The sequence below is a fragment of the Periplaneta americana genome, chromosome 11 (genome assembly GCF_040183065.1).
Source record: "Periplaneta americana isolate PAMFEO1 chromosome 11, P.americana_PAMFEO1_priV1, whole genome shotgun sequence".
In the NCBI taxonomy this organism is placed as follows: Eukaryota; Metazoa; Arthropoda; class Insecta; order Blattodea; family Blattidae; genus Periplaneta; species Periplaneta americana.
This window is the reverse complement of record NC_091127.1, coordinates 3,810,271-3,837,856: the sequence shown is the minus strand read 5'-3', so window position 1 is coordinate 3,837,856 and position 27,586 is coordinate 3,810,271. Positions and strand designations below refer to the sequence as shown.

Here is a 27,586-nt window from a genome sequence, read left to right as displayed (position 1 = left end):
GCCTTATAGGCTTTGACGGTAACAACTTTTGTCAGGTTTACTACGCTCCCATCTATATAGTTACATGAGGAGTCACGTCATAACTCCCATTTGAATTGCATTAGCGACTGTACTGCCCTCTCGTGTTCGTTTACGGCGGACGGGTGGCGATCCTGGCGGTTGTTCTCTTCAAAGTGCTACCGATTTTAACTCTAGGATTTTAACATAGGGATGAGTAATCTGGTGGAGGGAAATTTGTAACATTGTAGGGAAAACATAGTGAATTTTGTTTCATTCTATAGGTAATTTCTGATTTAACTACCTGGCAACACTGAAGCTGAGAATCAGACTGAGAGTACAAGTCAAGGTGCTGATGTGGAGAGGTTATGTTTATTATAATATATTTTTAGAAATAGAAGTGAGGAAGTGATTGCATATAATATTATTTTACTGCTTTAGTTGGTTCTTCGTTTACTTAGCTGTGAAAAATGTCGATGGAAACAATTCCCAAAGACTTACGAGGATTGAGAGCATGCTTAGTGTGTTCGCTAATCAAGGTAAGTAATTCACGTTATAAATATTTATACATGCAAAAACATTGACAATTTAAATTTACATAAGCCAGTCTTCGATATCTCCCCACATCACACACGGAACTGATGTTTCGTTATGGGTTAGATCTTAGATGGGATTGAACATCCTTGTAACACTTTCTTTCATGTGATTCTGATAATAGAGTTGACATTGCTGTACTTTCAAATTGAAGTTTGCTTTCACATTCAACCCAGGTTCACGTATATGTCCTACTAAGTATACGTCATTATGGTCTTCAACAACCTGGTGTGATACCCACTAAGGTTCTAATGCTGCATTTCATATGCTGTGTGGCTTAGCTTCCCTTGTCTTGTGCTTACCAGTCAGCAAGCAGATGGAACCATGCATTACTTAGATTTGTTTTAATATTCGTTGCTCTTATTTTCAGACTTTTGACCAGTTTGAATATGATGGATGTGACAACTGTGATGAGTTTCTTCGAATGAAGAATAACAGAGACAATGTTTACGACTGCACCAGCTCTAATTTTGATGGGTATGTGCTTAAATACAGTGCTTGTAAGACAGGTTTAACATGCAAGCATGTTTCAATGTCGGACTAGCAACTGCTGCATTCCTATCTTCATAATATACTGTAACATCAAGAATAATACTAACAATGCCATTTGTCCACTGCTGTGGAGTAACGGTTACCATGAAACGAGTGGGCCAGGGTTCAAATCTTGGTTGGGACAAGTTAGCCTACCTGGTTGAGATTTTTTTCCGAAGTTTTTCCTCAATCCATTAAGACCAATGTGGGGTAACTTTCGGTGCTGGAACTTAGACTCATTTCGCTGGCATTATCACCTTCGTCTCATTCAGACGCTAGATGGCCTTAGCAGATGAAAACGCGTCATGAAAAACAGTAAAAAAAGTCCCACTTCAGTTTCAGTGTATGTTGGAGCTTTTATGATTTCAAACTCGTGTTGATTTAACTGAACTAGCTATTGTGATATAAATTGCATACTTTCTCTTTTATATTTATGAAATAATCATTGAGTAGACAGCATTGCAAAGTCCTTTACTTTATTTCGTATCCCATTGCTCCAGGGTAAATCCAAATGAGTATCAAACAATGATAACTTGACCATTTTTAAAAATGTTTATTTTTTATTGGGCCTAGTGATCTGAATCGTGCTGATTTAACTGAACTAGCTATTGTGATATAAATTGCATACTTTCTATTTTACATTTATGAAATAATCATTGAGTAGACAATATTGCAAGGTGCTTTACTTTATTTCTTATCCCATCACTCCAGGGTAAATCCAAATGGAGTGTCCAACAATGATAGCTTGACCATTTTTAAAAATGTTTATTTTTCATTAGGTCTAGTGATCTGAATCGGCATAGTGTGAATTCAGTAATCAAAACGTAAGAGATCGCATTTTCATGTCAGGTTGCTGGTTAATTTAATATTCAATCTTCTTTACTGAAAATGAATCTACAGGCCTGTTGTTAGATAGTGTAGTAGTGCGACTGTCATTTATGGACGGACATGTATTTCTACAGCATTTCCTCTGTAGGTGATGAAACAGTTAGGCCTATACCTCTGTGACTCAGCCTCTATAACAGACAAATTGTCTCTTTAGTAAAAACAGGATGTAGCCTACCATGTGAAGATGAAGTTAGGAATTGGATAGGAGAGGCTTTTGGAGATCCATCACTATCTATAAAGAATAAAAGAATTGTATTCCAATGGATACCATCCCATTGTGGAATCCTGGGAAACGAGAATGCGGATGCTTTAGCAAAGAAGGGCAGCACTGCTACTTACAGACCTGTTACTAAATCTACGTATTACTCTGTGAAAAGATTTATTAAATCTACATACTTAGACTTCAACATACAAAATTTGATAACACAATCCCAAGGGAAAAAATGGAACTCTCTGCATCATAATCCACTGTTGATTCCCGATTTATCACGAAAATCGTCTGTAGCTGCATTTAGATTGGCAACAGGCCATGATTGTTTGGCCAAACACCTGCATAGAATTGGAATATATCAGTCCCCTAACTGCCCATTGTGCAACTCAAACCAAGAAATGGATTCGGAACACCTCAAAATCTGTGCGTCAGTGGCTAACCATGACAATATCTTTGAAAAATATTGGAGTGCAAGAGGTCAAATGACTTTATTGTCAAATGCCTGGCATTAGAAAACAACAACAACAACAACTATTTATAATGACGTTTGGGGTGACAGAAAAAAATGACGAAACTGTAACAGCCCATGAGGCGTAAAACAGGAAAGTATAATGATGAAAAATACATTCTGTTTGCAATTAAAAAAACGAAATGATGTTATCTTCTTATTTTGGTGTACAGAATATTAATTTCGGAACAACTGGATAATGCGCACAGTAGAGCAATGTCAATAGTCGATGTTACTCGCTGGCCACTAGTCACCGGGCCGTACCAAGCCATGTCAAACAAAAGACAGTCGAAATGGTGGTAGTGAAATTCGCGACTATATTCTTAAATAAATCACTACAGTAATCAAGTGCAAGGTTTATACAGTACAATGACGATGTTTTGAATGCACTAAAAGAAAATGAATATGTAGTAAGATAACAACGAAATAAAGGGAAAAAAGGTGTGTTTCACGGAATGTCATTTAAATAACTGAAAGTAAATTTCCGGTTAATGTTCGCCAAAGCGTTAAATACGTAATTATGACCACGTTGAAGTTTTATTTGTGGCTTAGAGAAAATACCTATCCTTTTACGAAAAAAAGAACTTTTAGGGACCATGAAATTATTTCCTGCTTTAATTATATTATTGTTTATCAATATTACGAAACAAAAACTGTCATAAAGGCCATGACCGACCAGAAACATCGATACTGAAGAGATAAATCCATTTGGTTGTGATGAAACAGAAGAAAATACGAGAAAGATTTTAGTTCGAAATAAAATGGACACACAATTTTGATGACAATACTGTTAGTTATTGCAGATCGCTTGTAAGATCTGTCTTAATCTTCTATGTAGAAATGTCGTCCAAACAAATTGGTGGTCCAGGGAAAAATCATTGAAATAGATGGGAGTAACAGTGGTGCTATCTCTCAGTAATGTTCAGAACGAAGGCGGTAGAGAGAAAAAGAAACAAATTTCTCCTTCTAACGACACTACAGACCAAAGTCGTCTTCTTATGTTGGCAACATTGTGTATTTAGTTAAATTTGGTCGTAACTGTAACAGCACGATTCAAATCTACCGTGCTAATTCTTCAGTTTAGCATTAATTTCATTTATGTTTGTCTTTGAAATGGTTGTTTAAGAAAATAAACTATAAACACATAATTATATCATTTGCTATTTGGCAAAAAATCAGAATTGTTGTAAGGAGCATAAGAAGTAGAATTAGGAAGTATGTCGTATTTATGGTACAGTTTCTTATTGTTACCTTATATTTGTAGAAACTTTACAATTTCATAATTATTAGGGAATGCATTATTTGCAGTACTCTGAACTAGTTAAATATACAGTGTACATGCATACATTACTATGAAGAATTGTATTTATGTCTTTTTAAAATATTGCCTACTAATATTTTGCAATTTTAATTGTAGGATGATTGCTGTGATGAGTCCACAAGACAGCTGGGTCTGCAAATGGCAAAGGATAAGTAAGTTAATTTTTGTTCTGTTCTGGATGTGAAAGAAATGTACAATTTTATTTTTCTACGATAGTAAGTAAAGTAGCCCTTTACCCTTTGTTATCAGTGTGTAAAGTGAGCCTTTAAAACACTAGTGCTTAAAAAGGTACACACTGCTGTTAATATTATGCACTACCAAAGAAATTGCAATATTCATCTACAAACTTATACTTTATTTCTTAACATTTTATATGTATGTATTTATTCACACTCCAAATGGGTATATACCCGGTGGCAGTGGTAACTAATTACACTCAATAATGACAATTAATAATAAATACAACTAATAAAAAACAATAATTAATAATAATGATAAATAATAATAATAATAATAATAATAATAATAATAATAATAATGATAAGGAGCATCCTAAATTAAATGAAGCATGATCACTTAAAATAACATTTAAAGTAAATCTAATTTGTATCTTAACCCTAAGTTCGAACTAAGACCCACGAGTGTGACAGGTTCATACCTGCACAAGTACCTTTCGGCACTACACTTATTTCGCTGTCAACTCACTCATTCCACTGATTCTACCTGATTTCACTAACACTTCTAACCATTTCACTGTTCAAATACTTTGCAGAGCCACTTCACTGACACAAACACACTTCACTTACACAATAGACTTCACTGACACAACACATTTCCTCACTGATAGAACACTTCAAATAACAAGATATCAATTACACCCTTTAAATAGTGTGTATAATATACTACTAGTAAAGTCCTTAAGCCTATTTTTAAATGTATTTTTGGTTGTTGGTAAAGCCTTTAGTAAGTCTGCAGGTAAAGCATTCCAGTCCCTGATTTTCCAGTGTCCGTCCTCTGTCTTCTTTCCCTCAATTTATATGAGTGATCATTCCTTGGATCATTTTCTTCATTATGCACTTTTCTAACGTCCATTTACAAAAGTTAAGTCCATGATTGTAATCGTGTGATGCTATCTTACATTAAGCTGCACTAGATGTTCATTTTGAATGACTCACGTTTATTTTCAAACACAACACCCGCAGATCCTCACTGTCCCAGATTCTGCATTATGGTGTCTATGGACTTTCCCTGACACATGGAAAGTTCCCTCTTCAGAGGAACGCACATGATCTAAGTGTGAGTTGTTTTTGTCAAGTTTTGCCAAGACACTCACAGCAAAAGCTACCTTTTAACTTCATCTTCGGCCATGATCTGCTTTATTATTTGAATTGTCTATGTCGCAGATGTTGTTGTTTTCTAATGCCAGGCGTTTGGCAATAAAGTCATTTGACCTCTTGCACTCCAATATTTTTCAAAGATATTATCATGGTCAGCCACTGAAGCACAGATTTTGAGGTGTTCCGAATCCATTTCTTGGTTTGAGTTGCACAATGGACAGTTAGAGGACTGATATATTCCAATTCTACGCAGGTGTTTGGCCAAACAATGTTGCCAATCTAAATGCAGCTACAGACAATTTTCGTGGTAAATCGGGAATTAACTGTGGATTGTGATGCAGAGAGTTCCATTTTTTCCCTTGGGATTGAGTTATCAAATTTTGTTTGTTGAAGTCTAAGTATGTAGATTTAATAAATGTCTTCACAGAGTAATACGTAGATTTAGTAACAGGTCTGTAAGTAGCAGTGCTGCCCTTCTTTGCTAAAGCATCCGCATTCTCGTTTCCCAGGATTCCACAATGGGATGGTATCCATTGGAATACAATTCTTTTATTGAGTGATATTAATTGAGAGAGCATTTTAGTTATTTCTGCTGTTTGAGATGAAGGTGTGTGTCTAGAGACTATTGATAGAATAGCTGCTTTGGAGTCTGACAATATAACTGCATTCTTAAATTTATTGATGTGGCATAGAAGATTCCTGAGACTTTTACTTATTGCAATGATTTCTCCATCAAAACTTGTTGTTCCATACCCAAGAGATCTATAAAGTGAGAAGAGACAGCACGTAACACCTGCACCGGCACCTTGTTCTCTGGAGATCAAGGATCCGTCAGTGTATAAATTAAATGTAGCCTTGTGTACGAAACATTATGAATCATACTATTAGAAAGTTGAGATTGCAGACTTGCTTGTCAAATTGGTTCTCTTGGACTTCCTGTAAATAGGTGTGAATCTGTTCAGTGTCTTCTTAAGAAACTTTCTGCTCTAGTTAGAATGCATACTAGTTTTCGGCAATAAGCTTCCTTCATGCTTGAACTTTGTATCTCAGGCCTTTTTTCTGTTATAGTCATATTTTTGAAGGTTGAACTCCCGATGTTTATTAAAAAGTTTTGTGCATATGGTTTCATTTTATTCCCCTTCCCCCTCCCCCAGAAGGTGGGTCCAGCCCTGTAATCCCACATGAGAAGATATTCACCGAAAACAGTATTTCTTAGTTTTGTCAGTTGTGTTAGATGTAACTGCTTTTACTGTTGTTTTAGAGTCTACCAGTAGCATTCTATTTGTGAATGATTTTTTAAGTTGTTTCGGGGTTGTGAATATTGCTAATTATTGTTTTATTTTTTTCTGTCTCTTTAAAATATGCAGTGAAATGTTTGAGAATGTATGGACTCCTATTCAGTGATCTCAGGGTGGATTTATCCCAGAAACTGCAACATGTTCATAATGCGTGTGTTCGTTTCATTTGTAATGTCTGCTACTACAATCACATTCCGCCTTCTTTCGATAACTTATTGTGGCTCAGGTTAAATGAGAGGAGAAAGTTACATTCCCTTTCTCTCCTATACCGAATTTTGCACACCTCTACTCCCTCTTACTTATCTGTCCGATTCCACAGTCTTTCTCGGTATCATAACTTAAATACTCGGTCACAATATGATAACACGCTAGAAATACCACTGCACACATCATCTCTTTATTCTTCATCTTTCACTGTTGCTACTTCTCGTCACTGGAATTCTCTGCCGCCTGAAGTCAAGGGCTACCGAACTTTAATTTCCTTTAAATGTAAATTAGAAAAATATCTTATGATGAGTTGCCAGACCTAACACATTGCAAATATTTAATGGAATGTGTTCCACTGTATTTATTTTTATTTTTTTTTGTTTCTTATTTTTATTATCTAAATCGTGTTTATTTATCACTTAACGCCAATATGTATCCCACTGTGTTCTTTTTTTATTATTAATCTATTTTTTGTGTACATTTTATTCAATTGTCGGTTTCTGGTTTAATTATGTGAATCCTACTTAATTGTAATGTAATACTAATATGTATACTAATGTGTTTATTTTTATTTTTACTGTGTACATTTTTTTTATTGAATTATCGGTTTCTATTTTTATGTGATTCGTATTTGATTCTAACAACATTAATATGTATTTCACTATGTTTATTTTTATTTTATGAGGTAAATTTTATGTAACTACCTTTTTTGATCTAATTGTGTACCTAAATTGTATCAGTATGTAATTACTTAATTCCGATGCAGTTTTATGTTCAACTGTGTAAGCAAGTTTGAATCCTGGCTGAGTGTAAGAGAAGGCCTTACGGCCCTAACTCTGCCAGGTTAAATAAAGCCGTTATTATTATTATTATTATTATTATTATCATTATTCAGTGTTGGTAATTAATAAAATGTGTTATTATTTTATGGTTTCTTAAATTACATGATAATTGAGAGCAAAATACCTGTCTGATGTAATGGAACTTTTGTGTGTTTAAATTACAGACCGTTTTACAAAAGGGGTTTACGCAATCTCAGTATCTGGAAGACTGCCTGCAGGTGTTGTCAGAGAAATGAAGAGCAGGGGAATAGTCTACCGACCTCGTGATACAAGCCAGAAATAAATACGCAGACAACTGACACAATGATTAATTTTTGTTATAAAGTTCTAACTTCTGTACAGAAGTATCTTTCTCTCATATTTATAAATACATTTATAGTAATTCCATCTGACATGTATCTGATATTATACTTCTGTGTTTATGAAGTTAACAGAGCCTAAATTAAAATATTGGCATCATTATTCATACACCAATTGAAGTTTCTGTTCACAGAAAATATATATAGTTTTTTATATTATATTAAAAGTCGGTTTCTAAATTGATAAGTATGCTTTAATTTCTGTTTTTAACCTTACAGACTGCATTTGATTGAACATATTCTAATGCTGATATTATATTGGTTTTCAAAGATCTCTTGTAAGAAATTTACACTTTCTATGCAACAGCAACAGGAGTGTCTCCCCAGAAGAGGTCTTTCTTTCAAACATAATGATATAAGGTTTCATGTCTTATGTTAAGACAACAATGTTAGGGCATTTAAACATTTTTCCATTTTTCATTTCATGTAACCTGTAGTAACATGTATTTCTACTGAATATTATGTGTAAATAGTATAAATCTGTAGTGCTCGGGAAAAGTGACACAAGTCATCCACAAACCTTTTTTGATAATTTATTGACAACTTACGGAACATCTGCTCGCTTGGAAAAAAATACATAGGTATTCCTCCCATTACAATAATTCATACAGAAAAAAATCAAATCGACATAAACCAGTGTAAGTTGTCAATAAATTATCAAAAAAGGTTTGTGAAAACTGACTTATGTTACTTCTCCCAAGCACTGCAGAAATTGCAATGTTGTTGCAGTAATGAACTACAGTAGAAATTCTAAGGTTTATCAACAATAAACTTTTACAACAAAGGAAATTTGTGAAAAGACTTATGGAAATGTAATTAATTGGTTACTGTAATTTTATATTTTCCACTTACATATTAAGGTTGACTTCTAAACAAAAGCCAGTAAGTAACGTTTGTATTCTGTATAGGACAATGCATTTACATTACCTCCATCCATTGCTCTGTGTGATAAATCTGGATCTTTGTGAAGATAATCTTAAAGTGAATAATAATGGCAGAAGAGATGTACATTTTTGCTCAATGTATATGTTTAAAGTACATTATTTTGAATTTATATAAAAGCCATATTTCAAGCTATCATTATTTCCTGCCTGACCACGATAATATTACTACAGGAAGCGGCACCGTCATGCATCTGACCATGATTGCACTATTATGGAAGAAGACAAACAATTTAAACATTTGTATTATGAAATGTGCTGCGACATTGACATGAATCCTTTACTGATTTTTAGCTCAACCTTCAATCAATAGATGTGTAAAACAGATCCCTGTAGCTAAGGCATTTATGGAGAAGATACACCATTGACCTGCAAAAGTTGAGTGAAATTAATTTTTTTATATCTCAGCTACTATAAAAGCTAAATGAACAAAACTTTTCATGCTTAATATACGAAACGCATCCAGAAAGTAAGTTTCCCCATTTAAAAAAAAAAACACACACTTTCAGGAAAATATTTATTGGCAACAGGTACAGCAATGTTTCAGCTATTTTTCAACATAGCCACCATCAGAATTGAGACACTTGTCGTATCGTGGGATCAACTTTTGTATCCCTCTGTCTTAGAACTCTGCCGCCTGTGAATGGAACCAGCGTGTGACAGACGTCTTCAGCTCTTTGTCGTTGCCAAAACGCTCACCGGAGGACAGGAATTTCTTGAGGTGCAAGAAAACGTGAAAATCGCTGGGAGCAAGATCAGGACTGTAGGGTGGATGATCAAACAACTCCCAGCTAAATTCCATCAAAACAGCTGCTGTGCGCCGAGCCGTATGTGGACGAGCATTGTCATGGAGGAGCACAACACCTGCAGTAAGCATTCCACGCCTCTTGTTTTGAATGGCACGTCGCAATTTTCGCAGTGTTTCACAGTAACGGTCAGCGTTCACTGTTTCACCTCTTGGAAGGAAGTCAATGAGCAGAATGCCCTTTCTGTCCCAGAACACCGTGCACATCACTTTCCGTACCGACGGCGTCTGTTTGAATTTCGTCCTGACCGGAGATCCACTATGCCGCCAATGCATTGACTGCTGCTTGGTTTCCGGGGTGAAGTGCGAAATCCAAGTTCATCACCCATGACGATCCTGTCGAGGAACTCCTCGCCGTCATCGTGATACCGTTGCAGAAATGTCAGTGCTGCTCCTAAACGTTGCATTTTGTGTTCGGGTGTCAGGTTTTTCGGCACCCACCTGGCACACACTTTTTTGAACAGCAGGTGCTTAGTGACAATCTCATGCAACAAGAATCGCGATATCTGCGGAAAATGGCTGCTCAGCTCCGTGATAGTGAAGCGACGGTTCTCCATGATGCACTGCCGCACCAGCTCAACACGATCATCATTGATGAGGGACGGTCGCCCACTGCGCTCTTCATCATGGACACTTTGACGACCTTCGGAAAACTGCCTACACCAGCGACGCACCATCTGCTTACTCATGATGTTCGGCCCATAGACCTGACAGAGCTGCCGATGAATTTCAATTGGCGCAATGCTTTGTGCATTAAAGAACTTTATGACCGACCGAACCTCGCAGGCGGCGGGAGAAGTAATAAGAGCTTGCATTTCGGACCACTGCTGCCAAGCTACTGGCACCAGGCGGGACCTGTCCGGCTGGCATATGATTGATACGTCATAGATCTGTTACGCATGCGCAATTGACACGGCTAATTACGTTTACTTTCAAGTGGAAAAAAATCGGGAAACTTACTTTCTGGATGCGCCTCGTACATACATTACACTTTATAAAACACTTTCCAGAATATTAAAATAGCTAATAATTACGTGTAAAAATAATATCAAATTTGCATAATTTTTTTTACAACTGTGAAGCATTTACATAACAAAATATACAATTAATTAAATATCTGCAACGGGTTGTGAGTAGTGTTCACGAAAACAAATCTGATGTATCGAAAAGTTTTGAGAAGCTTGAGGAGGAAGATGGATGGGATGATATAACAGTGAGGTGAGTTTTAACTTTAGAACTTTGCTTAACAATCCACAATTTTTATTTTTTCTGTGATGTTATGAAACGTGTCGACATCTTGTATAACATAATTCAGATGCAGAATGTCAATACAGTTATATTCAAAGCATTACAAAATTTTGAATCAACTTTATCTGAAATAAGACAAAACACTGGAAGGTATGGAATTGATGAAGACGTATGTTCTGCTCCCTTGAGAAAACGATCTAATGATTGCTTTGAACCTGATGACAGATGCCAAAGAAGTATGTGACATAGTGATTAACCAAATTAAAGAATGATTGCGAGAGTTTAAAATATTAGTAGTGTCGAAATTATTGCAAATGAAATTAGCTACATTCAGAGAAATTTTCCCAGCTAATTTAGTCAATACTTTTGCATAAAGTTTTTATTTATTTATGTCTATAACAGGACAAAGCGCCAATTACAATAGACAGTATAAATAGTTGCTTGGAACTTAAAAAGTGGGTACAAGAACATGAAAAAAAAAGAGAAAACAGATATAAATATAAAATACAAGTATAAATACAAATGGGGAAAAAATCGATCAATCTTCTTGATGTATCCAGCTGTTTGCCGACAACATAAAGTCCACTGTAGTCTATTCAGTTGTTGTTTTTCACGAGAAATGAGGGGTATTTTGATCGGTGTTCATTGTAGATGCCTGTTGCTAGTAGCCAGAGGTGGGGTGTAGTCAATATATACTGCAGGGCTGTGTCTTCTGCAACTGGTACTGATGATTTTAATTTACTTCTTTTGTGGTTTATGGATGGACAGTATAGAAGAATGTGTTCCAGATCTTCATCATGATTATTACACCACAGACAAGTAGGATTATCAGAAATGTGAAATCGGTGTAGGTACAATTGAGTGACAATGTGACCTGTTCTGGTTCTTGTTAAAAATGTTTGAACATGTCTGGGCAAGTTTTTGTACATTTCCAGGCCATTTCAAAAAAAAAAAAAAGAAACAGACAAATACATGCGTAAATAAAAGACATAAATATAAATGAAAAATATAAAATAACAGATAGATAAATACAGATAGCATAAGCAAAAGATGTAAAATGTACCTATAAATGACAATTACAGAGTAACAAATAGCAATACTATTTAAAAATCAATTACCTTCAGTATATTAATAAGAAAATGTTTATATTTCATGTAAGAAATGCTGAAATCTAGATCCTACGTTTTATGTATTTCATTGAATACTGAACACATTGTTTGCAAAGAGAAATTAAAAATAAATTATCAGTGATCTATTGCAATGATACTTTCAAAGACATTCCTTCAGTCTGTCGTCTTTATGTATAATATTGCAACAATTTCATTTTATGGAAACAAGCTTTTTTTTAATTATCTAAGTAGAGATTTGCTACAAGTGTGGTAAGCTGTTTGATTGGTGAATGCATCAGCTGGGTAATAACTATTTGAAAGGTTAGGATTTATTTATAAAGTTAGAATTTTTCAGTGACTGGTAGGGCAGTCCCGGTTAAGTATTAAAAATTAAGTAGTTATTAATTTAAAAGTTATTGCTTTATGACTGGCAGTTAATTCTGTTTTCAGTCAATGATTAGTACCATACTACAGTACCTATAGATATTCATACAGTAAGGAAACTTCGCCACTTTTCCTGCCAGACAGACATGCGCACGCATATAGCTAGTGGCCCAAGCGGCAAGTAACTAACACTATTGGAAAACTCAGTTGTTTATATGTTATTGTGGTGATAGAAGAGCAAAAGATATATTAGAAGAATGAGGGTTTTGAAGGAATTATATTGTTCAGGCTTTAAATTAAGACACCACAAGCTTCTAAACAATGCTTGGCATTGTTTTGCAAGAAAACATGCTTAAAAAGTTATGATACTCTACATTAATATATAATTATAATGTGGTGACAGAAATTCAATTTGTTTTGTTCTTTGTTGTTCGATTCCTATTGGACAGAACATTATAATGACTGGCCCGTCTGATCGTAATGTACAATATCAATGAAAAATTCCAACATCGATTTAAGAGCTAAATAATGGATCATAAATGCTAAACCTATTAATCATTTAAATTCATATCTACAAGATGAATCGTGGGAAAATGTAGTACCACTGATATTAATAGCAATAAATTTAATGTATTTTTAATTACAATTACGAATTATTTCAATTAATGTTTTCCAATCAAAGTTGTGAAGAAACCAAAGTAAAAACTTGTGGATAACTCGGGGAATTAAAATCTCGCATGTATGTATGTATTTATTAACACTACAATTGGGTATACACCCGGTGGCAGTGATATATAATATACAATAATACCATATATAATTCTACAATAATTACAGCAATAAAAGAAAAATAAAATAAACCTAAATTTATTTCTAACTATAAATAAATAGATGCAATAGACCTAGAACTATAAATAAAAACTATTCTATAATAACAATAAGCAAAAGTAAACCTAACTTATAAGTACTTCTATTTCACCCAACTATTACCAATTTAAGTAATTACAAATCAACTTAATTAAATATGATCTTAATTAATTACATATCACCTTAATTTATTTACACATCTTAATTACATATCAACTTAATTAATTACATGACACAATTTAGACATTTACACTGCACCTACAATTACATTTTCAGTCTAATCTTCTCAACCTTTCCTTAAATGTATTGATTTTGAGAGGACCATCCTGAAATATTGTCTCAGGTAAGCTGTTCCAGTCTACTATTGTGCAATTAACAAAGGAAAATTTTGTCACGTCCGTTCTTTGTTTTCTACATTTAAACTTTGTAATATGATCTGCCCTGCCTAAGTATGATGGTGTTGCTAATCTAATCGTGTATTACGAAAGGGAATCTCTATTTAATGAGTTAAAAAAGGTAATGATCCTTTTATTGTTAACGACTGTAAGAACTACTGCAATGTTAAATTAAAAGTTATTTTTTATTAGAAGTGTGTATGTGTCTAATGCCTAACCACTTAACTTGCGTGATTTGGCAGGCCATGTTATGCATGGTGTGCGTCTGTGAAGAGTTATGTCGTGCACTAGGGTGAGTGTATGTGTATGTGTAGAGTAGGGAAGGGAAAAGGGGAAACTCGGTGCTAGCACATAACCTACTCCTGTCAAAAAGCACCAAGGGGACTGTCAGGCTTAACGTCCCCATCTGACGGATGAATCACTATCAACAGTGACATATGCACTGCAGAGAGATTTGAGATTTAACCCAGGCGCATTAGTGCACAATTTAATGATTAGAACTTGTGCATTGCCATCTCTCCTAATCTCGAGGTAGAAATTTTATATGAAAATTTTTTACCCTGCTGGAAATCGAACCCGGGCCAGTTAGTCTGGAGACAGACATGCTATCAGAGAGCTAACTTGGAGGACTCATATTAAAAGTAACATTGTAAAATGCCTTTGCAGAACGAGAAATACATTTGTTTGAATCAAATTTCTGTACAATTAAGGGACAAAACTAAACTTCTTTCAATAATTTATTATCATAATACACTGCTATCTCAAATTGACTGGGGATATTAGGAATTAAATCATCGGCTTTCCCAAAACATGCTATGAAACGTTTCCTATAAAACAATTTTTAACTCGAAAAGGAAGCAAATACGTGCAAAATGTATTAAACTAGGGTACCGTACTAGGAAACTACCAACTTTTTGTTAGAAATATCTTAAACAATAACCCCCTGAAATTAATGACATTACTTATGATTCACTTTGTATACAGGTATTTTGCAGGGACAGAACAAATTGTTACTAACGTAGTAAGTATGATTTAAAACCTATGTCTGTGGAAGCACCTGTGAAAAGCTGTAAAGTGTCATAATGTCCCTCTGATTGAGGTTCTGGCTGATATGTAGGTACATCAATTATCTCTTGTCAGGCAGTAGGGCTATATACATTTCATTTAATGATTTGTGTCAGAGGAAGAACTGTTGTTTGTATGCATGCATCTGAAGTCTGATTAACATAATATGTTACTATAGACATCCGACAAGGAAAACTCAGTGCGCAGAAACCAGCGGGCGTGACTGTCTTGCGCAGATGACGTATGCTCCCGTTTCCAGCATGCTCTCACGCCTACTGCAGGGGGGTAAGAGGGGTATAGCATGCTCGCCGTGAGGAGTCCGAGCTGAGTTTTCTTTGTAGGATACCTAAGTCAGCGATGTATGTAATGTAGGGGAAAAGGAACTGATCACTTTAACCAATTATCTTCTGGTTTAGTTGCCTCATGAATGATGCCAGAGTGGTGTCAAATGTGAGGGTCAAACTGTCGGACAGTTTACTAAACAACAACAATGTCCCATCCTCGAGTCTCTGGCACATAGGGAAATTCCTAATGAATAAAATAAAAATATTTCGATTAGGTCTGTATCAGTTCTAATTATTATGCTGTTAAGTAATAACTTCCGCAATTTTTCGAGTAAAATTCAAATAAATTTAACATAAAAAAAGACGGTATAAATAAATAACAAACGGTCTGCTAAAGTACTCAAAATATCTTTTCACGTTACCGTTTTTCATAGATTGTAGTTACACACGTAACTACTGGGATAATATTTGTATTTATAATAATAAAATCCAATCCCTTCAAATGTCAGTTTTAAACTGGGCGCGTTGTTGCGCGCCGTGAGAGCGTGTTTGTCATTTGTTTATCTAAATTTTTCCAAGTTGTCTCCCGCATTCAAAAGCAAAATGGCAAAGGGGAGTAACTTGGTTGATCGTTTTGGTGATAAATGTATTTATTTTAATTTAAAATCACAGACTGTTTAGATAGTTATTATAGACTACCGACTGAACTTATGAAACAATTATTATGGTATGTAAAGTACATTATGAAGGAAATGTGCCTCTTCAATTCGATAACATGCACCATGATCTAACAATATAGTGTATTAATGGGTTGGAAATGTGATAGTTTCATCTATAAAAATTAATTGATCTCTCCGTAACGCTCATGTGATGTGATTACTGATGTTTTTTTGTCCTGCTAACGAACATCTGGCTTAACAAGTGTTGTGGGTATTACTTTATATCTCAAGGTTGTTTGTGTCAAGAGTACATGTTTTTACCAATACTGTTACTTGTTTGAGAGTTTTGGTATCAGAATTTAAATGGATGTAATTTAGATCGTTTTATTTAGTAAATATAGGCAATACAATTGTATTTTATTGAAATTATTGGAGCAATAATTAGGCTTACTTACACTGGACACTTTTGTTAGGTTAGGTAAGTGTGGTCCAAGTTAGAAGTAGAAAATGTACATAACCTTTTCCGCTACATTTATCTTAACATTTCACTCTCAATCATGTGTGATTGTAGGCGAAGCAGTATCTAGGCCTTATCTCAAATTTGTCACTACCGTACCGGTATATTATACCTATATTAATGTAAAGTTAGTTTAACATAACTTTTTAAGTATGTTTTATTCCAAACAATGCCAATTCTTGTTTAGAAGGTTGTGTTATTGTGAATGTCACTTGAAAACTCGCTCAGTCCGTAGACCGGTGGATACAAAAACTAGCCCAATCCTTTCATAAAAATGGACTTAACACGTTTTGGGATCACAGTCTTCATTTAGGTTAATTCGTTTTTGTAAAAATGGATACCAAAATAGGACTAATAATATTTTAAGAACAAATAGTATAAAACAATATACGGTGTCGCTTTTAATACTGTAGTAGAATGTAGATTGGTGCTTCATATCTCGAAAAAGATTTGAGACTGAGTTATTGACCCATGGTATAAGTGGATTCTGAAAGAACATTTTCACATGTGGACCTATATCTAGGTAGGCTATAATTTCAAACAAGATTACTAAAAAGTATGTAGCTTACTGTATGTATGTATGCCTATGTATCTACCTAATGCTGAAGAGTTAACAGTGAAATTATTCTCTCTCTCTCTCTCTCTCTCTCTCTCTCTCTCTCTTTTTTTTTTTTTTTTTTTTTTTTCTTCCCAAAGTTAATTTTCAGAACAAATTCTCTCGGTATGTTTTTTTCTCCACCTTATGAAAGAGGGATTAAAGGAACGAAACATATGGTTACATAACACCATTTTGGGTGGAATAGTTTTAGAGGAAAGTTTTCAATTGTTTGTGCAAAATCATTCCTTAATAGGCTAAATGTAAGCATTTATAAAAGTTTTGCTGTCAGATAGGCTACTTTGATTTTGATTTTTAAAGATTTCTTTAGTTATTTTTAATGATTTCTTAGGTCTATATGACTATAGGATATCGGTAGTGTGTTTATGAGAATATATGTTGACTAGATTGGAGAATGGGGCAGTGTCATAAGATTGACATCATTGCTTAGTATGGTTACATTTTGTTGTGGTAAATGTACATCTGTAGATATAACTTAATCTATTTGAGAATTGGTAAACAAATTGTTTTCATTAAATTATATTACTAGGCAAGTGATGCAGAATCATTGGCAGCCTTAGAGGCTTTGATGAATGAATTCTTTGCCCCTGGTACAACCAATGAGAGGAAGAGGGAAATCGAAGGCGTTTTGCACAACTTTAGTAGCCAGCAAGGTGCATGGAAACACTGCCTAAATTTCATGTCACATTCTACAAATCAGTATGTGTGCATGTATAGCCTGACAACCATCGAGGTAAGACTTTCTAATGCTTTCAACACCTTTCTTAATTCCTAATTTTTCTTCTTAAGAAATAGCTACTGTATAAACAAGAGAGAGGTAGTGTCATTCAGACTTGGCTACATGTAGAATAAAATGTTTCCATAGCATGTTCTTTTCACTCCTTTTTAATGCTAGGTCCTAGAAACACAATTAAGACTTTGTACAGCATGTCCCTAAATGATTATCGGGCTTTCAAAGTTGTTTAATTGCTCTGACTTGCAATATATAAGAACAAACTTTACATGGGAATAAAGAGCATCTCAATGAGTATTCATACAGTACCTTATAAGAGTTCAAATGTGAACACCATTTGTCTCACAGCTGACATTCAGCCAATATTCAGCATGTTTGTAGTGATAAACATTCCCCCTCCTCAACTCTGCCAGGTCAGCAGGTAGCGATGGCAAGTACATATGAGCTATTCCATCTCAAATCGACCGAAATATAGAGAAAATTGACCTTACAATTTCTAAATACAATAAAACTTTTTTTGTACGTAGATAACTGTGATACAATGCTTTCTGCAAAGTTTGAGGCATCAGAACTTCATAGTGTTTAAATTTAAAATATTTAAATTTATCGTATTTTCATAAAATTAGCAACTTTAAACTTTTGTGGCTCCGAAACCCTTTCACCCAATGATCAAAATCATGGTTTATTTTGATGCTGAGAAATTAAAGTTTATATTGACATATAAACAGATTTTCTTACTTTTTATGGTAATGGAGAAATTTAGATTTTTCCTCATTAAGACACCTTTGCCAAGGAAAAAATATTTTGAAAATATATAGTTAGATTCTGCATTGAAAGTACAAATAAACACATATTTTTTACTGATGGTATGTTGATAAGAAAGTATTGAAAATATCAAATAAAGAAAATAAATAGTATGCGCGTGAAGTAACCAGCTGACTGTGAGGCGGGAGCTAGCCGAGACAAACAAGGCCAGGAGACATAAACACGTGATGTTTCGTCTAGTAGCGCATAGCTGGGCTAGCTTTATCACAAGTTTTCATAAACACAGGAGTAAAATGACGCCCAATGCTCGCTTATCTTCAGCTCTCGGCCAGTACGTGTGGTACTGCGCCGTTCAAGTCCAGGCGTGTGAAAATAATCTATTTAATACCCTCGAAACTTATTGCCGAGCCACTAAGCAAACAATTCCGAATCCCTCTTAATAATGCAAGGTTTTTTCTCAATATTTTTTACATTTTTACAAATTGGCAAAAAGCCTAAAAGTAAGTAAAATCAGATTATCTGTCTCTCTGTGTACAATAAAAACAAGGATTACTTCTTAACATAACCTACCAAATGTCAGCTTCAAAATGAGCTCCCGTTCGATGTTCTACAGTAAATGGTTCCAGAGTTCTGAGCACTGAAAGAGGCTTGTTTTTATAAAATACGCTAAATTTGTCACTGAACAATACGAAAACCGTTTGACTTTCGATAGTATGATTTTGAAAATGCACTCTCCTCAGCACTCTGTATGAATAGGGAAAAAATTAGAGTATAAAAAAAATGCGAGGTTTTTTACTGATCGATTTCATATGGAATAGCCCATATGGTCCTTCATGTACCCCCACAGAAAGAAATCACATGATGTGTGGTTGGGGAACTGTGGACTACATATGAAAGCCACTCTCACTTTCTCGGCTCTTTCGTTGGTCACACGTGAATGTCCTGAACTTTTTCCTGTACAGATGTATGTAGTCTTTTCAAACTGCCTATAACATTGACGAATGTTATTGGATGGAAGATCAGTTATAAATTGCGACGAAAAGCTCACTGTACAGAAACTGTAGAATCGCACTTCAAAAATTACAATATAGAAAAATACTTATGCACAGGAGTTGCCATTTTGTAAATGTGATGCTGTGACACAACAAAAATAAGAAACTTTCACAGCTCTTTTTTCACTTTCGTTTGTAAAGTCATACCAACCATCTGAAACCCTGATAATCATTTAGGGACTGATGTATATTCCTTAACTTCACTCGTTGTTGACTGATAAATTTATTGCAACCATCACAACTTATTGTCATTTTTCTGAACTCCATGCCAGTTTTGCTTCACTTAATGAGGCATGATCAAGTAAAACCTGGTCGAATTTTCTAGGAGGTTAATTGATCGAAGATTATGATAAACCCTGTATATGTGTTTTCTATATGTGTACATGTGAATAACGCGAGAGAAAATGTAAATATGTATTTAGGCGGCCATGTAGTGCTTTACCTGTTGTCTGATGTTGTCCACAGAGCTTTCTTTGTTTGCTGTATCACGTATGTAGGTGTCTGTTACTTGTTCATTTTCTTTTGCGAGTTTCTATGTCGTTTAATTCTTCTGGGTTACTTACAAGGTTCATTGGTAAAAATTACTGTAATTCATTGTAGGGTATCGTAGATATCTCTGAATATATGGACACATTGCAGTATCGTGCAATGGCCATATTTTTCTTGCTCTTTTGTTATGCATCATCACTGTACAGATCCAGGAACAAAATTTGGGCCTCCTGAATTTTCCGAGTTCCAGTTATAACATACTGCACATGGTTACTTATGGAACTTATGTTATAACTGAAACTTGGAAAATTCAGGTGGCCAAAATTTTGTTTCTAGGTCTGTACAAGGTGTGAGGAGGATATCATCTATGGATTTCCTTATGTTGTGACAATTCTAGCATTGAGAAAGTGATTTACTACTCATTAGTCTGGTTTTTATAGAATTTTTACCATAGACTTCGACTTCCAATTCGATTTCTCAATCACTTTGTTCTCCTGAAAATGACAATCAAAAGGAAATATTTGCTGCAGACGAATTTAAATTAGTTAAATCAGTTTGTTCTCCTGAAAATGACAATCGATCAATCTTCTTAATGTATCCAGCTGTTTGCTGACAACATAAAGTCCACTATAGTCCACTGTAGTCTATTCAGTTGTTGTTTTGTGAAAATGGCAATAAACAGGAAATATTTGCTGCAGACGAATTTAAATTAGATGCTATTGGTTTCAATGCAAGGCAGCAAAAGAAAGTGGTTTCATTTATTCACATTTCATGTTTGAAACTTTTCATAACATTATCATATACAGGTAAGCAATTTTATGTTTACATAAGGATATTGAATTAGATGTGTTTGTTATACTAGTGATAAACCACAGTATTACAAAGTTCACCTATATTGTTTTCCAAGCTTATAATTGGCAAAGGAATGTTAAATAGCAATTAATACTGTATTCAAACTTAAAGTCCTCAATGATTGATTAAATGGCAAACTTACTAGTGTTAAATTATATAACCACATGTGGCTTACAGCTGTTTCGATGCTCCTTCACACCATCATCAGAGCCTGCTAGATCCCCGGCGTCATCTCGACTTTGCTGCCTGTTGTAGGGGTGCGTTTGCATGTTGAAAAGTGGAGTCGAATAGTGTGTGTGTTCTGAAATTGATCTGTGTGTTCAGGATTTGATTAGGGTGTGTTTTGGTGTGTCTTTAGGTGTCTGTATACAGAAACACCAAAACACACCCTAATCAAATCCTCAACACACAGATCAATTTCAGAACACACACTATTCGACTCCAGTTTTCAATACTTTTAAACACGCAAACGCATTCCTACAACAGGCAGCGAAGTCGAGATGACGCCGGGGATCTAGTAGCTCTGATGGTGGTGTGAAGAAGCACCGAAACAGCTGTAAGCCACACGTGGTTATATAATTTAACACTAGTAAGTTAGCCATTTAAGCAGTCATTTATATTTAAGTGTTAAAAGTAGTGTATGCAAGATTCAAGATGGATTAAAGTCCTCTTTTATTTGAGAAATCCTCCATATTTAACGAACTATTACTGTTTTTCCAATTACTGTTTGGTTGTTAGTGATCTTTTCGTGAAACGTTTAATCCTCGTTTTCTTCCTTGCTGCTATCTGTTGGTTCATATTAAATATTTTGTGTCTATGATACATCCATCTTGGAGCACGGCTGCCAGCGCACCAACATTTGCGTGTGTTGTTAACTAGCCACCAATGCACACAGACACCATCTGGTAGTGGCATTCTGTAGAGTGTGACACAGGTTTTCGAACATATTATACTGAACAATGTTGCCATATGTTCCGAAGATACCACATGATTACCATAACTTATGAAACGATATTCATATTATTGTGAATGACAAATGTACTGTTTCTATTAACATTCCATTATTTAAATCGTTACTTCAAAACTGAAGCATTCCTTATCTCATTTTTTCTTGATTTAATTTATGTGAAATAGTGTAACTGCTAGTTCCACAACATTTTAAAGCATTGCTACTTGTGTAGTTAAGTTCTAATTGAGGAGTGTTTTTAAAGAAAAAAACATCTGCCTCAACTCTAGTTTTGACATACTTAATTTCTTTCATTTACACTTGAAAGTTGAAATTATTTTTAACGGTTTTTCCTCTGTATAGATGTTGAATGAAGCATCTTTAAGACATCTGTACTTTCAGTTGTAAAGAAAGAAATCATTTCAGCTGTCAAACCTATACGAAAACTTGCAATGTCAATTTTCACAAACTGTAGTTGTCAGCTTTTGAAAAAACGCTCCTGAATTGTCCTCGTTCTTGAAGTTGTTGTTGTTGTTGTTTTCTAATGCCAGGTGTTTGACAATAAAGTCATTTGACCTCTTGCACTCCAATATTTTTCAAAGATATTATCATGGCCGGCCACTGAAGCACAGATTTTGAGGTGTTCCAAATCCATTTCTTGGTTTGAGTTGCACAATGGCAGTTAGGGGACTGATATATTCCAATTCTATGCAGGTGTTTGGCCAAACAATCATGACCTCTTGCCAATCTAAATGCAGCTACAGACGATTTTCGTGGTAAATCGGGAATCAACTGTGGATTATGATGCAGAGAGTTCCATTTTTTCCCTTGGGATTGTGTTATCAAATTTTGTTGTTGAAGTCTAAGTATGTAGATTAAATAAATCTTTTCACAGAGTAATACGTAGATTTAGTAACAGGTCTGTAAGTAGCAGTGCTGCCCTTCTTTGCTAAAGCATCCGCATTCTCGTTTCCCAGGATTCCACAATGGGATGGTATCCATTGGAATACAATTCTTTTATTGAGTGATATTAATTGAGAGAGCATTTTAGTTATTTCTGCTGTTTGAGATGAAGGTGTGTGTTTAGAGACTATTGATAGAATAGCTGCTTTGGAGTCTGACAATATAACTGCATTCTTAAATTTATTGATGTGGCATAGAAGATTCCTGAGACTATCACTTATTGCAATGATTTTTCCATCAAAACTTGTTGTTCCGTATCCAAGAGATCTATAAAGTGAGAAGAGACAGCACGTAACACCTGCACCGGCACCTTGTTCTCTGGAGATCAAGGATCCGTCGGTGTATAAATGAAGCCAGTTTTGTGGAGGGTACCTAATATTAATTGTCTCTAAAGACAATTGTTTTAGTATTTCAATGTTTACTTTTGATTTCAGTATTTCTTCTGTTAAATTTAGATTATATTCTATATTTAATAGAGTTAAAGGGTTTGATTTAATTTGTAAGTTTTCTTTTAAATTCGGGATATTGATTTTCTGTTTTAATTCTTGTTCTTGAAGTTGTATAAATTAGTCTTGTAATGATGTGAATGATGATACCCTTCTTGTGTACTTAGCTCGTGTTCGTTTTTGTTTTCAGACCTTAATCACAAAACAATGGCTGGGTCTGATGTGGGAGGAGCGGGCTCAGCTGAAGGCCACACTCTACCAGTTCGCATTGGAACACCATCAGTCTGCTCCTAACTTCATTAGAAATAAATTGGTCAAATTGGTTGTAGATATTGCAAGATTAGATTGGCCACATTTTTATCCAGATTTCTTCACCAACATTTTACAGGTAAAGTGAAGAAGCAATGTTTAAAATCGAAGTTTTGGTAATTATGCATAACAGCTACAGAAGCGATTTTGTTATTTTTGGTGGTTTGGTAGTGTCTAGTGTTGATTTTCGTTTATTAGTACGTGTATATTATGCGTAGGTCATTTACGGTTGAGGTAGAGTAGATTTTTTTAAATATGAAGAATTGAACTTGGTTTTTTTTTTCTCGTGTTTAGAAGACTATGTTGTTGAGTGCATAACTTTTAATGTATTGTGATTTGATTGGCTGAAGTGTTGTGTGTTTTTGTTGGGTGATGTATCTTCCGGTATGATTAGATGGTTGTGGTTAAGTGATAGCTATATGTTATGAGCTATAGTTTCTCTAAGTCGCTGGCTGTATGATTGTAGTTTGTCGTAGTTGTTGCGTGTATTATTCTCCTCTTGTAGGTGGTCTATCGCTGTGAGTTGTAATGGATGTAGAATTTCGTTTTTTGTCTATATAGAGTTGAGAGAGGAGACAATTTCGTGAATCACGGTAATATTAATAATTGCATGACTTTCGAAGTGTGTTGCCATGAATTGAGAGTAAATAAGACGGATTTGAACTTCCGTTGCGGGAGATTATACCGGAAGTATGCGAAACGCAAGAAAGTTGGTCGTAGTAAACTTAGTGTTGTGGACGTTTTTCATTTGGTTGCGTCATTGGATATTTGGGAGAATATATGTTTGAGTGTAAATATCTAATGGAAGAGAGAATGTGTGCATTCTTTAGAGCAGCTGCAGCCCTGTATCCTCCGAATTATTAAGGTAAGGTTCATCATGTTTGATATTGTTTGACGAATTTGTGAAATTGATTCAGTCTTTGTGTGGCTATTTTGGTTAGGTTGGGTTAGTTTACGTTATTGCTGCTTATATGTGTCCTCTTGAAAAAGGAGTGAAAATTAATGTTTTTTGATAAAAAAAATATTACATTAAGTTTTTGCAGTTTACGTTGTTTTCCTACTTTTGTTTTTAAGTGTTTTTGAAAAGGGGGTAAAAATGTAGGGTTTTGTGAAAGAATAAAATTTAAAATCGCTTCTGTAGCTGTTCGAAGTTTTATACAAGTAGGTTTGTGGTTCATATTGTTTAAAAGTAGTGCTATATAATTTTATGTAAATTAAACATTTCTTTTTTGTTTGTTTAACAGCTTATTCAGGCTCCAGATACAACTGTGTTGGGCCTTGTTTTCTTACAAACTGCTTCAGAAGAATTAGTTTGTCCATGGGAAGATTTGAGTGTCTCAAGGAAGGAAGAATTACGTCGACTACTCCTAGCACACATACCTCAGGTGTTCACTATACTCACAGGTACCGTGTATTATCTTTTACACAACGTGACTGATGTAGACATTTTTGCTATTTGTTGTATAGACATTTCATTTGTCAGGGTGAAGTAAGTTGTAGTTGTCTGTTGCTTTTTATGTACTGTTATTGTGATAGTAAGCCTAGTTTTATTAAGATTCTATTTTTTTAGAATGAATCTACTGTTAAGAAATAGATTTCACATCTTGGCACAGATACGTAGATGACATACTAATACTATACAAAGGAAACAAAAGACAGATCCAAAACCTGCATCAACACATAAACAAAATACACCCAAAGCTACACTACACATTAGAAATTGAAAACAACAAATCCATAAATTTTCTAGACATCACAATAACAAAAGTAGACAACAAACACACATTCAAAGTATACAGAAAACCCACAACAACAACAACACACATACACAACACATCCAACCACCCAACACAAACAAGCTGCATTCCGAACAATGGTACACAGACTACTCAACATACCAATGAACCAACAGGATTACAACAAAGAGCTAAACACAATCAAATACATAGCACAAGAAAACGGATACAACTCTAACATAATAGACAACATAATACGTAAGACAAAACATAATCACAAAAAACGTAAGAATACAACACAAACACAAGAACACAAAAAATACATCACACTAACATACGAAAACAAAAACACACACAAGACTGCAACTTCATTCAAAAAATTAAATTACAACATCGCATACAGAACAAATAACACTCTACAAAAACATCTCAACACACAAACAAACAAACAAACAAACAAATACAACCTCACAGATGTATACAAACTCAAATGTAACACCTGCAACAACTTCTACATAGGACAGACAGGCAGATCATTTCAAACACGTTACAAAGAACACATCACAGCCATAACAAAATTACAAAACACCTCCACATATGCAGAACACATCACAAATGCTAACCACATCTACAGAGACATCAACACAGACATGGAAATACTGCACATCCAACCAAAAGGCCAGAAACTAAACACACTAGAACAATATGAAATATACAGACACACAAAAACACATCCCAATGAAATTCTCAACACAACTTAATTTCAGAACACACACACTCTTTGACTCCACATTACACCACACAAACACACCCTCACAGGAAACAAAACAAGAGGTGCCAAGACCAGCAACGACCAGTTCTGAGGATGACACATAATAGGTCGAAACATGTGAACCAGGTACAATAGAATTTAACACAAGAAAGTCATATAATACATATTCCGAATAGATTTCAAATATAAATTTAATTCCCTATAACCATACTTTTCGTTCAGTAACAAACATCGCGTACTTCCTCTTCTTCCAGTTAGGAAATACTAGAATGTAGAGTAAAAGTTTGCTGCAATAAAATAAAACACAAGTTATCACATGTATACCGTGACAGAGACTTTGAAACACTGCTAGAAATGAGGAATATGAATTTGGATAACTTTACAGAAAAGATTTCTTGTAAATAAATATTTAATTATATTCCACCAGTGACTCAAACATATGACAATTTTTAGCAAAGCAATCCCCTTATGTTACACATTCCTTCCACATTTCATAATATCTCTCTAGCATTCATTGAGACTTCTGTTGGTATATTCTAACACTTAGTCTAATAATTTGCCCACCTTTTAATATCATCAGCATCACCTTCACTGTAACCATGAAGTCATGTAAAGTTATGGACTTCTTAATCTCTTTTCATTATAGGCTATCTCCCTGCATTCTATCGCTTACATGAAATATTTTGAACTGCTCAGGATTGTACCTGTAGTGACACAGCGCAATATTACACTTTGCCACATTAAAAGTGTGTTTTTAGAACTATTAATTCATGTATTTGTTAGAAGAAGATTGCCATAGTGGGACATGAATTTCCTGTGAAAAGTTAGGAAGTTGAGTGTATATGAGGAATAGAGTAGAGGAAGAAGACAGGAGGTTCAGTAAAATTAATTAATAAATTAATAACCATTTTTTTACTATTTTTCCAGGATTATTAGAAAATGTTTTACAAAAGCAGAAACACAGTGTGACAGCAACCCCACCGCCATCACCCACACATGGACAGCCAAATTCCACTTCACCAGTGCACACAGGTGAGTGTCTTGCACAATTAACTGATTGTCGGCCCAATTGAAAAGTATGATTTCAAAACACATTCAGTCCCATTTTTATGGGTGCTATTCATAGACATTTCGCAGCACTCGCTATGAGCGTACTAAGCTAGCCCCGGCTATCCACTGGTTACTAGTACAGAATTCAAATCATATCCTATCGCTAACACTGGTTTATGAATACGAAAAACGCTGATAATCCACTGGAAGCCCGCGCTAAAAATGTCTATGAATACGGCCCTATGAAAGGACTGGGCTAGTTCTTGTATCCACCGCTCTTCGGACTGAACAAGCTTTAAAGTGACATGCACAATAACACAAACTTTTCAGACAAGGATTGGGGTTGTTTGGGAAGGAAACAAGCTTAAAATATGATGATAGAAGGCTCAAACATAATCATATATAGCGAGAGCATCATGTCAGAAAGGCATATCAACAAAACTGCAAGCATACATTAGAGCTGCTTAAATATATGAAGCGTGTTTTTAAA

The 27,586-nt window shown here is 34.9% G+C and overlaps 2 protein-coding genes across 3 annotated transcripts in view; both read left to right on the top strand.

Annotated features, from left to right (window-relative positions):
* The first annotated feature begins 207 nt into the window (after positions 1-207).
* spt4 (Transcription elongation factor subunit spt4) lies at positions 208-12,062 on the top strand. The gene is made up of 4 exons (XM_069838841.1): positions 208-536; positions 962-1,068; positions 4,147-4,202; positions 7,899-12,062. Exons 1-4 carry the CDS (start codon positions 468-470, stop codon positions 8,015-8,017), a joined length of 351 nt encoding a protein of 116 aa, XP_069694942.1. The 5' UTR covers positions 208-467; the 3' UTR covers positions 8,018-12,062.
* A 3,691-nt stretch (positions 12,063-15,753) lies between these two features.
* ebo (ellipsoid body open) overlaps positions 15,754-27,586 on the top strand; it is a 63,943-nt gene continuing 52,110 nt past the window's right edge. Inside the window, exons 1-5 of one of the 2 annotated variants that reach the window (XM_069838838.1) lie at positions 15,754-15,918; positions 17,513-17,716; positions 23,420-23,617; positions 24,783-24,942; positions 26,974-27,078. In XM_069838838.1, the coding sequence (XP_069694939.1) occupies positions 15,916-15,918; positions 17,513-17,716; positions 23,420-23,617; positions 24,783-24,942; positions 26,974-27,078 (670 nt within the window). In that variant the 5' untranslated portion in view covers positions 15,754-15,915. Of the gene's footprint in view, positions 15,919-15,958; positions 16,329-17,512; positions 17,717-23,419; positions 23,618-24,782; positions 24,943-26,973; positions 27,079-27,586 lie in introns of those variants that run through there. The other variant, XM_069838839.1, reaches the window with a different exon arrangement.